The sequence below is a fragment of the Ammodytes marinus genome, assembly GCF_949987685.1.
Source record: "Ammodytes marinus genome assembly, chromosome: 16".
Taxonomy (NCBI): Eukaryota; Metazoa; Chordata; class Actinopteri; order Uranoscopiformes; family Ammodytidae; genus Ammodytes; species Ammodytes marinus.
In genome coordinates this window covers 16,125,693-16,138,527 of record NC_137220.1, presented here as the reverse complement: position 1 = coordinate 16,138,527, position 12,835 = coordinate 16,125,693, and the positions used below count along the sequence as shown (strand labels likewise).

Below are 12,835 nucleotides of genomic sequence, written 5' to 3'. Positions count from 1 at the left end.
TAAAAATTAAAATAAATTGCAAATGTACCACGACAAAGCACATTTTCATCATACTGATAGAAAGACAATGACACTGTTTTACCTTAATGGCCATCTCTGCCAGGAAGATCACAGTGAAAACGTAGTTGGACACACTCAGAAACACTCGCTCCTACCAGAAGAAGAGAGTGAGAAATATAATCAGCACATTTTGTATTCACAGCAGCACACGTTCTGTCTGAATGGAGCAAGGACCAGCTGTTGTTTTATATAATTAGCCTGTTACTTTAAGAGAGTAATGTATTGCTATTGGCATGTTAGCCTTGATGTTGCTAGGCTAGTGAGTTTCTGGCTGTGTGTCCACAGTTTTACTAGTTTTTCTCAATGTATTTGTGTGAACAAACATAGTTTGACATGTGTTATGTTAGAGAATAATGAGCCCAAATGAGACAAAGATAAGCAGTAAGCACTTGTAATAATCAGATAATTCAGTCGAAAGCTCTGGAAACCACCAAACAGCTCAAACAGTCAGCAAATATTAAAGTAGTGTGGATGAAATGTGGTCCACAGAGTGCAGTAAATGAGTATGTGTGTGTGTGTGTGTGTGTGTGTGGGTGTGTGTGTGTGTGTGTGTGTGTGTCCTGGAATATGTATGTATGTCTTACCGTACTGTGCGGCTGTATATCAGGTCTCTCCAGTGCGATGGTGATGCAGTTGAGGAAGATGAAAACCAGGACCACATGGTCAAACATTCTGTGAGAGATCACACTTTGGCACCACACGCGGCATCTAAACAGGCACACACACACACACACACACACACACAGAGGCATCTGTAAAATGTCTATGGTCGGTTAAAGCTATCGATCAAGCCATTAGCTATTAGAGTCATACAAATTGATAATGATATTGATTATGCTATGTTTGTGTGTATGTGTGTGTGTGTGTGTGTGTGTGTGTGTGTGTGTGTGTAACTCACGGGCTCTCTGGAGAGAACAAATACAGATTCCAGTCTTCGTGCTCTTTGCACCAGCGGGGCTTCATTTCCTGAAGTTCTTTTTTGATCCAGGTGCACAGAGAAGTCTGCTGAGGTGAGAGGTACAACAAGACAATATCACCAATATGCAACAATGAACAGTTTATACGTTACTAATCATTACATTAAATCATGTTGTTATTGTCAGCAGGGAAATCAATATCATAACGATTTCTAACCAAACAAATGAATAGTGAATCTCAATTCAAAAGTAGTTGCAAAAAAGTACTTTAATCCCAAACATATCTGCAATGAAGAAATACAACATTGTAAATGGGATAGTAGTGAGGTTAGCATATTTAAGTACTGATACTTTAAAAGTGGTATGAGGAACTTTTAAATATTTCTTAAACAGTTTAATTTTTGATCATAAAATACATGTAACAGCAAACGAGAACATGAGTGCAAAGAATGCTATTTTTATATAGTTTTTTCTTAATGCCTTTGTGGGTACACTCACCCAGGAACTAGCGCTTTTGTCCAAAGGGAAGAAATAATGAAAACAAACTGAAAGTTCCTCGGAGCACCTTTAAATACATATAATTGTTGAAAAACTTATTGGAAATTGCATACAACATACCTACAATACCCTCAGCTTTTGAGAAAGTGTGCACCCCTACCTCTAACAGGAACATCGACTGATCACATATACATTGTAATACTTTGTTGAAAGGACAGAGTGTGTGTTTGACACAGTGTTGCTGATGTTAGCCATTCCACATTCAAATCTATGGGGGAACAATTATCAAGTGTTTTTCTTGCATAAGTAAAAATACGGATCATTGGACCGTAACGGGCAAACTCCCAACTTAGCTCAATAGAAAGTCCTGTGAAACTCATTAAAGTTTCCAATAAAACAAACACTAGAACGCTTAGGTACGCAGCTTCTCTACTTGCAGGATTCTAATTAAAACAGCCTGAAGTCGTCCCTCCCAGACACTGCCTTTTTGGCAAACTGCCGCTCGTGTGTGCATGTGTGTAACTTGGTGTGTCTTTCTATGTGTGTGTGTGTGTGTGTGTGTGTGTGTGTGTGTGTGTGCGCCCAACTGTGAGTTTGTGGATGTGCAAAAACTGGATGAAAAGAACATGCTGCGAAGATGTTCTTGGAGCTGAAATCGATAATCCCTGACACAGACACACACTGAGAATCACATGCATATACACAAGTCACACACATACACGTGCACAAACAGAAAAACACACACACACACACACACACACACACACACACACACACACACACACACACACACACACGTATACACTGGAGTGGAGGATCTGTTATAAACCTTTTCATAGCATCATAAACCCAATTTGGAGCCAACCGAGCCATCAACAGTGTCATAAAAGGGGTCATCCAAATAAAACGGGGAGTAAACCCCTCTGAAGTTAAAACACACACACACACACACACACACACACACACACACACAAACAGACACGTGAACAGCCACACTGTTTGTACATACGCAAGTTGTTTTTTTATCCACTGAGAAAACAATTACTGCCCAAGCCAATCAATTACAGCATGACAATTAGCATCCCTCCAGGCCGAGTAGTGTTAACAAAACACACACACACACACACACACACACACACACACACACACACACACACACACACACACACACACACACACACACACACACACACACACACACACACACACACACACACACACACACACACACACTTTAATATCTGAAAGCTGGAGGGACACAAAGGGCAGAGCAGCCTGTGAAAACTGGGTAGGCAGATAAAGCAACAAATAAAAATGTGTAAACAGAGTCAGAGTAGGCAGATTAAGAGATTAAGAATACACATAAAAGAGCCAAACCACACAGGCTCATCTGCTCAGCAAACCTGTCACCATAAAACCTGAACCAAATGTATTTTTCAGGCCTGTGTACGCCATTGTAAAACAAGCCACCGCGTAAATAGAAAGCTGATGACACACGCCCAGGATGATATTCAATGTGCAGTCAGCAATTCTGGAGAAGTTTTTTATTTATTTTTTAATCACTCTTCAATATCTCCTCACGATCCATTACCTGTCCCTACTGTGTGTGCGCTGAAAATAGGTCTGGAGTTCCGATCCCATCCAATATCGGTAATCGGGTCCAATATAGCTACAATCTACTAATCCGATATCGGACTGACATCTCCGATTTTGTTTTTAATAAATCTCAATTATTTTAAACATGAAATTAATTAAATTAAATTGTCAGATCATAGCTATGTGATATAGCACACATTAAAAAAAAATGTAGCCATTAAAAAGTTGAGTTCTGATGTTCTTCTGAATTCAAACCTTTCCTAGCAGTTAAGATAAACCTTTACACGTTTTTGTATATGTGTTGCTCTTTTACATTGGAACTGCTGTGTTGCTTAAGCCTTCCTAACCTTACACATAACATCACCACCAGCAAAGAAATCTATAATAACTATGATATCAGACAGAAACCCAGATATCGGAATGTACTGAAAAATAGTGGATCAGTGGTTAATCTCTAGTTACTACCCAAGCCTTGACTCTGTAAAGTGGTATGCAAATAAATGGTATATAAACAAAGGTGTCCCACACCGTAGCTCGCAACATGCCTATTTACAGAGCCTAGGCTGTGGATAAACACTGGATTTATTTTCAGGGCACACACAGTACGTCCAGAGTCAGACAATGGATCGTGAGGAGATATTACCTGATTTTGATTGAAAAAAGTGAATTTGTCAACAAGCATTCTCCACCCCTCCATTCCCTCAACTATAAGTCAGGGACCTTTTTATGAACTAATCAACAACCTCATTTTTAGTTATTTATTAGTTATTACTATAACTTACCTCATCATCCATGTCGTCCATGTCAGGGGAGGAGGCCTCTTCCTTGGGCTCGGGGTTGACGTTGACGGGGTCGTAGGTGAAGGTGCGTCCGTTACAGTCCCCGTACTCCCCGGCTGTTATGGCGGGGCAGAGAGCGGAGGCCTGCAGCAGCTCCAATGTCTCGGGCCTCAGTCTGTTGTTTAGCCCGCCCTCCTCTTCCTGTCCTCCGTTAGTGCTGTCCTCCTCTTCCTCCTCCTCCTCTTCTTGCCCTCCCTCCCCAGACAGCAGACTCTCTCTCTCCCCGCTGGTGTCTCTCCTCTTTAGGCTGGGGCCGCGGCTCAGGCTGTTCCAACTGGACCGACGGCTGCCCCACGAGCGAGGAGGCAGAGGGGAGCGCCGCCCGGGACTCGACAGGCTCTGGAGGGGAGACAGGGGAAGTTACATTTTAGTAAAAAGGAGACGTAAGCGATACTTTTTTGTTAATATACTTGTTAAATCACTCTATATTCATACAGCAATCACTTAAACAGCATGCGCAGTTCATTGCACAGGTCTCCCTGTCATTCAGCTTTGTAGAAATTGCCAGATAAAATTTCAAGTATCCCGCTCGTTTTTATCCAATCAGGAGACAGAGTGCTATAAAGAGGCGGGTCTCTGTGCCCGTGAATGATGACTTGCTACTCTCCATCGCAGCACTATCTGACAAGGAAGGCTGTGCGTTCTTGTGGTGGTGATGTAGGGACCATGGAGGGGACTGCTAACTGACAGGAAGTTAGTTATATCGCTTACTTCTCCTTTGAGTTTAGTTTATTTCGGTCACATAGATACACAACATCACATACATAACATAAATAATAAAAAATTTAAATCAAAATAATAATCAAGGTGTCCTCTTAATTCATACAGTGTCATTGTTTATACTCAATACTGACCGAAAAGGTGATTTTGTCAACAAGCGTTCTCCAGAATGGCTAACATCACCTTTAAATTTGAAGGTGAATGTTGAATATTCAGGATTCTGCTGTAAACGTTAGGTATCAGTCTCTAGTGATTAAAGGCTTCCACATTGTCCATTAATAAATCAAATGTAGATGATGAGCTTACTGGATCATAGTCTAGGCCCATACTCTCACTTTTAATATATAGTTTAGGTTTAGAAGGATTTTTCTTACCCCCTTGCTTACATCAAGTAATTCATTGAAACATAATTTAACTTTGTTTTTAAGGCATCACTGATTTCTCCTCATTGGGGGAAAAAAAGTAATGTATTGTGCATACTAAATAACTAAACGTCCTTCATGTCAGCCGATCGGATTGCTTTTTGGCTCACACGTAGACTGAAGCGTTGAAAGCCTGTGATTGTGACTGATTAACAGTGTTACCTCATGGCACTGGAGTCATTAGTTTTTCAATCCCTTTGTGGTCCTCAGTTTGGTACCATTGGGTCTGTTCAAATAAAGTTTGTCTGCCACTCACTTTGGCATCTGGTAGGTAAGTAGACTATATCTATATGTTTTGCATCCCTTTCGTAGCCATTTCTTAAATAATTTTTTTTCTTCAGTTCACATCTTTTCATGTTTGGGAATGTATGCCAAATACAATAGACTACTATGCATGGGCGTGGTATCTGATATCTGATATTTTGTGAAGTTATACTGTAGCCTATATATTATCAATCCCAATATATTAAGTAAGTAAGTGATATTTATTTGTTAATATATGTGTTAAATCACTCTATATTCATACAACAATCCCTTAAACAGTATGCGCAGTTCATCACACAGGTATCCCACTCATCCCATCTTATCCAATCAGGAGACAGAGCGCTATAAAGAAGCGGGTCTCTGTGCCCGCGAACGATGACTCGCTGCTCTCCATCACGGCACTATCTGAAGGAGATGGCTGCGGGTTCATGTGGTGGTGACGTAGGGACGAGGGAGGGGACTGCTAACTGCAGTTACTGACAGGAAGTTAGCTAAAAGGACCATACCACTTTAATTCTCCTTTAAAGCAAGGGTTTGTTGTTGAACTAACTCACCAGAGAACACTGGTCATAGGCCACGGGGTCCATGGATGTGACACTCCCACGGCGAGACTCTGTGTGGCCGATGCCTGCCTCGGAGAAGAAGCCCACCTCTCCGTACTGAGGCCCCTCCTCTCTGTACATGATCTCTTCTCCCAGCATGGACTCAGGCCCTATGGAGCTCTTTGGAGTGGGCATGGGGGTGGCCGCAGTGCGCATGATGATGGGAGGAGCCATGGAGCCACGGGGGTCCACATGACCGTTGGCTGTCATCATCAGAGAGTACATTTTCAGTTCTGTGTGGAGGAGGAGGAGAGATACATTCACCATTATCATCACCATTGTTTCATTCAGTTATTTTTTGCATACATTTTGTAATTAGAATTATTTCATTATATATATATATATATATATATATATCTATTAATCATGGACAATGCCCATTGATCAACATCAATATTACAACCGATGTGAATATGCCAGGGTTAGCTGCAAACGCTAATTTGCACTTGTAGTCCCTGAGCAGGAGAACATTAAAGGGAATCATATAAAAAACAATATAATAATATAGTATATACATATGTAATAACAAAACACAAACAATAAAACATATATATACAGTATTTATATACTATACATATACATAACATATAGTTAAGGAAATGGACAAAAAAAGTAAAGGAAAAATGCTAATATTCTTACTCAAAAACATTAATGAAATCATACAGTAATATTAGAACACATAGCGTCTTAGAAGACATCAAAGCAAATAATCCATCAAAGAGCATTACTCATGTGTATTATATGTGCTTAGGTTTAAAATAATATTTCAATTACATTTTGAAGTGTGGTAATTGGTACAGTAAGTCACTATAAAAATCTGAAAAGGAGGGGGAAAAACAGCACCATTTTGAATGACACTGAATGTCTTCTCTGTTATGGAACCTACCAGTGTCTCTGAGCTGTTCTACCTTCTCGTCCTCCTCAAAGTTGTCTGATTTCTTTTCATCGTCCGACTCTGACCGATTAGCATCACCCTACAGCACACACACACACACACACACACACACACACACACACACACACACACACACACACACACACACACACACACACACACACACACACACACACACACACACACACACACACACACACACACACACACACACACACACACACACACACACACACACACACACACACACACACACACATCCATGTTAATAGGAATTTAAGCAAACCCAGGTGATCTGTATTCAGTGCTTGGAGGATAGTTTAGTGAAGTCTAAACTGCTCCTGGGGGACAAATGATAACAGGGTTTGCATGAAGATGAATAGATGATCACTCATTTATCAGTATGTGTGTGTTGGGAACTGATGACCATATCCATTCCCTTATCCCCTTTAAAAGCAGTGGTGCCTTAAATGATTTGACAGTTTAGGCATTCAGAGCCCAGACCTGCGAGCTCTCAGTCGGCTCCATCGGGACTTAATTAACAGCGAAAAAAGAAGGTCCTCATACAGCAATCACACAGTTGTGGGTGAGGGACTTTAGAATTAGACATTAATCCTTGATTTGGTCTTCTGGCATTAGTGGTGTGATTGTAGTACGTAGACCAAACCTCTCTGTGCAATTACATGGCTGCAGAATGTATAATTAGAGTGAAATACAACTGCAAAACATGAGTTTTTTTTTTATGGGTTAGCTTTCGCCAACTTATGTCATAACATTCGCAGAGAAAATTAGAGCACCATATTCAGGGATGACCAGATGCCAGCAGGGGGACAGTGAAAGCACAAAATGCTGTAAATCTTGAAGGCAGCATTGTACTGCACCACTGGATTGCCATTAATACTTTATCTCTACACCACCTCCCGAACATACCAAGAGAGCAAATAGAAGGTAAAATATTCCCTTTATCTCAAAGTACACCTGCTTGGAAAAAAGGGTCGGACGAAGCTTTCTCCTGATAATATTCTTTAACTGATTTTGCATATTGAAGAATACATGTTTAATTAAATCAAAAGAGACTACATTTGAAGCTTTCATGGTTCTTCAACTTTAAAATCGGTCCCGGGTGTGCCAAGAGACTCCCAAAACATGAGGAAATACAACCCTCTCTCTTTTAATCCACCTCCACCTTTCTGAAAACCTGTGTTCAAAAACACTAGTCAGATGTATCTCCCCTTATGACATCACATGCTAAAAATGGAGCGTTTCAGACATATGGTGAAAAGAAGAGATTCGGCAATGTTACTGTGAAAAATATAAAGGGTTTTTAGGACACTACACCGTAAAAACAGTTAATACTAGAAACCTAAATGACCATTTTCAACCTGAAGATGAGCATAATATGTGACCTTTAAAAAAAAAACCTGACTGTTGTTCTCACCTCAGCCTGGAAGCCTTCAACCAGGATGGCCACCAGTAGATTGAAGAGCACATAGTTGCCGAATGTCATGAGAGCAACAAAGTAAAGGGCGGCCCATGGAGAGGTGGAGGCCATGCCGTTATACAGCACCACATTCCAGTCCTCCTGGGTGAGAATCTTTAGATAGAAGGAAACATGATTAAGGCATACATAAGGAAGGAGTGGATGGGGGAAGAGACAATGAGGCCAATAGATAGACAATCACATGGGGAATGTCTGGTTAAGAGATGTATAATTAATAAAAAAGGAATAGATGAGATGTCCGCGGACATGAAGATGTGGGGGACAAAAAGAAAGTAAAAGGCCAAGAGATGAAAGGAAATAAGGCAGGGAAAGAGAGAAATGGACACAGATGGAAAGGCGGGGCAAGAAATGGAGCCCTATACATCATAATAGCCTATAGCTCTTGTGGGTTCCATTTGCATTAGAAACCCTTGAACTGAGTTGCTTTTATTGCCATCATACCACAATACTTCAGCTACACATGGGATTACTAATACTATCAGTGTGTGTGTGTGTGTGTGTGTGTGTGTGTGTGTGTGTGTGTGTGTGTGTGTGTGTGTGTGTGTGTGTGTGTGTGTGTGTGTGTGTATGTATGTGTGTGTGTGTCTTTGCACATGCTTGTGCTTAAATCAATGTGAGTGATGAAAGCATTAAAGAGAAGGACGGTGGTCATGATGTAGCATGAAGGCTCGCCCCGTCTCTGCCCACTCATAAAACGCTGTGGCAGGAAGGCAATGCAATATGCTGTAAGTGTGAGTGTGTGTGTGAGTGTGTGTGTGTGTGTGTGTGTGTGTGTGTGTGTGTGTGTGTGTGTGTGTGTAGCTACTCAACAAAAAACTATAGAATGTACAACGCCTTCAAGTGATAGTCAGTTTTGGATAGCTGTCAGCTGTAACATTTGGATCTTTTGTGAATAGTGTATAATGAAGAGAGTGTAGAATGTGCATGTTTCATTAAACAACGCATCAAACATTTAATAAACTTAACAAGACTAAAAAGGCTCTTACTCAGCACATTTTCGGAATAATAATAGCACTGAGAAAAACATGGGCAATTAAGCTTCAATCAGTGGATTAGAGTCAGCAGCAAAGTAATGTAGCACAGCACAAATGAAATTTAAATACATATATAAATCAATAAATAACCTGGAATACAGTGACGATGGCCCAGAGCAGAGAGTCAAAGTTCTTGCGGTCAGGGATGGTGTCTCCGTTCTCAGTCCGAACACTGAACTTACAGCCAAACAGATGCATACCCAGTATACTGTAAAAACAAAAAAATATATATAAGAATGCACTAGTCATGAGAACTTTAAAGCACTGATTGGGAAGATACATTTGTGTGTTGTGTTGTGTGTTTTTTTTTTTTTTTTTTTTATTAACACAAAAATAATAATAACAGAAAACAAATAAACTACATGACATACAGTACATCTCAATTCAGGGCTAACCATCAATTAGTCAATGAAATATCCAGAGATAAACATCTAATTAAAACAAAAAGGAAGAGAAAAAAAATACAAGCAATAGTAATAAGGATTATGAAGACAACTCAGTGGTCTCTGAAATTAAATCAGAGTGATGGGGGCAAAAATGGGACAAAAATAAAACAATAATTTCCCTTAGGATTGAGAACTTCTGTTTAGCCCGCCAACACTGTGTGTGTGTGTGTGTGTTGGTTGTATGAGAGTACACACCTGAAAGTGAAGATGAAAAGCATCAGCAGCATGCAGAATGTGGCCACGTTGTCCATGGTCTTCATCAGCACCACCAGCTGTCTCCTCAGAGCGGGCAGGAAGCGAACCAGCTTCAGCACACGCAGAAGGCGAAATGTCCTCAAGACAGACAAACCGCCGTCCGCTTGACCAATTATCTCCCACACACTGAGAACCAGAAAAAAAAAATATATTTTCATAAACACCGTTTGGATATCTTAAAAGTTTGAGGTTGTATTTGGTCACTTTTGATTAAGTGAAGTCTGTCTGTCAGCTTCTTAAAGGTGCACTGTGCAACTTTTGGTGTGTCAGAGGAGTGACTATTTTCTCAGGAATATTTTCACAACTGAACAAACTTTCGTCAGAGGAAAATTGGATCCCTAGAATACTGTTTGAGGTTAGAAAAGCATCTTAAAAGTTACTGTTTCACTGTTGTTGTATACAGCAGCAGTGCCCACAGTTTTGTCATGTATATATACATATATATACATATACATATTCTAGTCTTACTCTTGGTTTCAGGTGCCCCAAAATAATTATATTTTGATTTGTGCAAGCTCTGCAAATGTAAACAAAGTGCGCTCCCTTTAAACTGAATAGTGCACCTTTCACTCTATAAAAATTATGATTTTTTTGTTTTGAAGGGATTCAGTTTGAGCCAATATGAAGTCATTATGAAGGGAGTTCCACCTCAGTGCCACACATAACACGCCCACACACATATCAAGAGGTCCCCCGATTCAATATGAGCTCTGTCAGACTGAATAACAGCCACAAAGCAAGCCTCCGGTCACCACAGGATCAAGCAACCTGCTGAGGCAGCAAGCAAAAGCTGTTCCTGCGTGTGTCAGACCAAAATCAATCATGAGTGTGTCAAACTTAGCTATAGCAAAGATGGATGCTGCAGAAGTGAACCTGGCCCTCCAAAGCCCAATGATTGACAAGCCGGAAAATAAATAAGAGCAGGGGGGGTGGCTCTACATCCAAGCTAAGCAGCTAGCTCGTCTAAGTTGTGGGAAACCCACATCGATTGGATCCACCGTTAAAAGGTTCACTATGTTACTTTCTGGTGTGTCAGAGTAGTAAAGTAAACATTTTGAAAGGTATATTCTCATAGCTGAATAAACAAATGTTCGTCACAGGAAAATCTGGACGACTGGAGCACTGTTTGAATGGAGGAAGCTACGTTAAAAGTTAGTGTTTCACTTTAGTTGTTAACAGCAGCATGGCCCACAGTTTTGTTTACAAACCTGTTATAGTCTTAAGTTTGGTTCCAGGTGCCTCAAATGAACTTTGTCTTGATTTGTGTTGACATAATTATTCAATACTAAGAATTGAATGTAGAGAAAATATGGTGTGTTAACTCACTGCATGCTCTGCAAATGTATACAAACCTCCCTCCCCTGAAACTGCATGGTGCACCTTTAATTGTCTTTTTGCATTTAGCTCTTGCTTTGAATTATAAACTATACAGATTGGGGCTGAATTCTTAAATATTAAATATATATATATTAATATTACCTGATGATGACGATGACACTGTCGAATATGTTGTATGGGTTCTTGATGTATCCAAACAGGCCGAAGGCGAGCAGCATGAAGCCCATCTCCAGTACAAACATACTGGTGAAAACGATGTTGCTGATCTCTAATATGTCAGTCAGCTCTTCGGGCTTGAGGAAGTCGACACACACACACACACACACACACACACACACACACACACACACACACACACACACACACACACACATACAACCACACACAAGGCAGGAGAGAGAAGAAGAGAGACATGGGGCAAGGAGGAAGCAAGAAAAACAAGAAAGAACAAGTTAGTTAAATATCTCCACTCTATCTATCTATCCCACAGCTGTAAAAACCCAGGCCTGTCTTGGTGCCCTATAAGCCGAGGCATTATACATCATGTTCAGCGGCTGCAGTCAGGCCCAATCAATGAAATGGGACCCAACACCACCAATCCATCAGCACTGATCTACCCCACTGACCCACGGTCAGTGATCCGGCGAGATATGACCGAGTGGCCCCCTCTCATAAAGCATGTCGACAAGTCTCAAACGCATTATGGGGCCACATGCATGATCCTCTATGTTTACTCCATGGAAACGGCTTGCCTAGAGCCATACGTCCGTGATTTGAATGTTCTTCTGTCCTACAAGGCTTGAAAAATAAGAGATCCACATTTACATTTTCAATAACTTACAATTCCGATAATCTCTTGCAATAAACGTTAATGCGAGAGAGCAAATGTATCTGTGCGCATGGACATTGAATCAATCTCGCCCTGCGCTCACACACTAAAATGCTCGCTAATGTTCCCCCTCTCTATCGCATTTTCCCAGCTTCTTTCATAAGTCAACTCTGACAACCATGTGCCACCCTAGCATTAAGAACTGATATTGAAAATACAATTCCCAGAAGACACTGAATCATTCTAATCCATAAATTCTTATACTCTTTTTTTAGTGAGGCTCTCTCAGTGTTGGCCCCGTGAATCAGTTAAGTCACGAATGCTTGGTTGGCAGTCTCATTAAAACTAATTGGGTTTCCTTTCATGTGGGAATCAACAAGCAATATAGGCCCATTGACCATGGGTTGTGCCTCAGCCCATGCTGTATATTATGCAGATATTTTTTGGGGGAGTTATAAACCCACTTACAACATTAATTAATACAATATCAGAGGTGCTGCCACCACCAGAGCAAGGCCAAGGGGTTGTGTCTATACTGTCTTTGGAAATTATATAACACGCAATGCTTAAAAATATGTTTGTTAAAGCTGCAATCAAGTAGATGTATGATGCATTCATT

General features: G+C 40.6%; 1 protein-coding gene across 1 annotated transcript in view; it reads right to left on the bottom strand.

The window, feature by feature from the left end:
- cacna1ha (calcium channel, voltage-dependent, T type, alpha 1H subunit a) overlaps positions 1–12,835 on the bottom strand; it is a gene marked incomplete at its 3' end in the record, with an annotated part of 61,179 nt that overhangs the window by 20,889 nt on the left and 27,455 nt on the right. Inside the window, exons 11-20 of the mRNA XM_080043640.1 lie at positions 11,529–11,680; positions 9,990–10,175; positions 9,439–9,556; positions 8,252–8,407; positions 6,805–6,892; positions 5,871–6,151; positions 3,854–4,249; positions 959–1,062; positions 645–768; positions 83–151 (exon numbers count right to left, since the gene is read on the bottom strand). Of these exons, the coding sequence (XP_079899766.1) occupies positions 83–151; positions 645–768; positions 959–1,062; positions 3,854–4,249; positions 5,871–6,151; positions 6,805–6,892; positions 8,252–8,407; positions 9,439–9,556; positions 9,990–10,175; positions 11,529–11,680 (1,674 nt within the window). The remainder of the gene's footprint in view (positions 1–82; positions 152–644; positions 769–958; positions 1,063–3,853; positions 4,250–5,870; positions 6,152–6,804; positions 6,893–8,251; positions 8,408–9,438; positions 9,557–9,989; positions 10,176–11,528; positions 11,681–12,835) is intronic.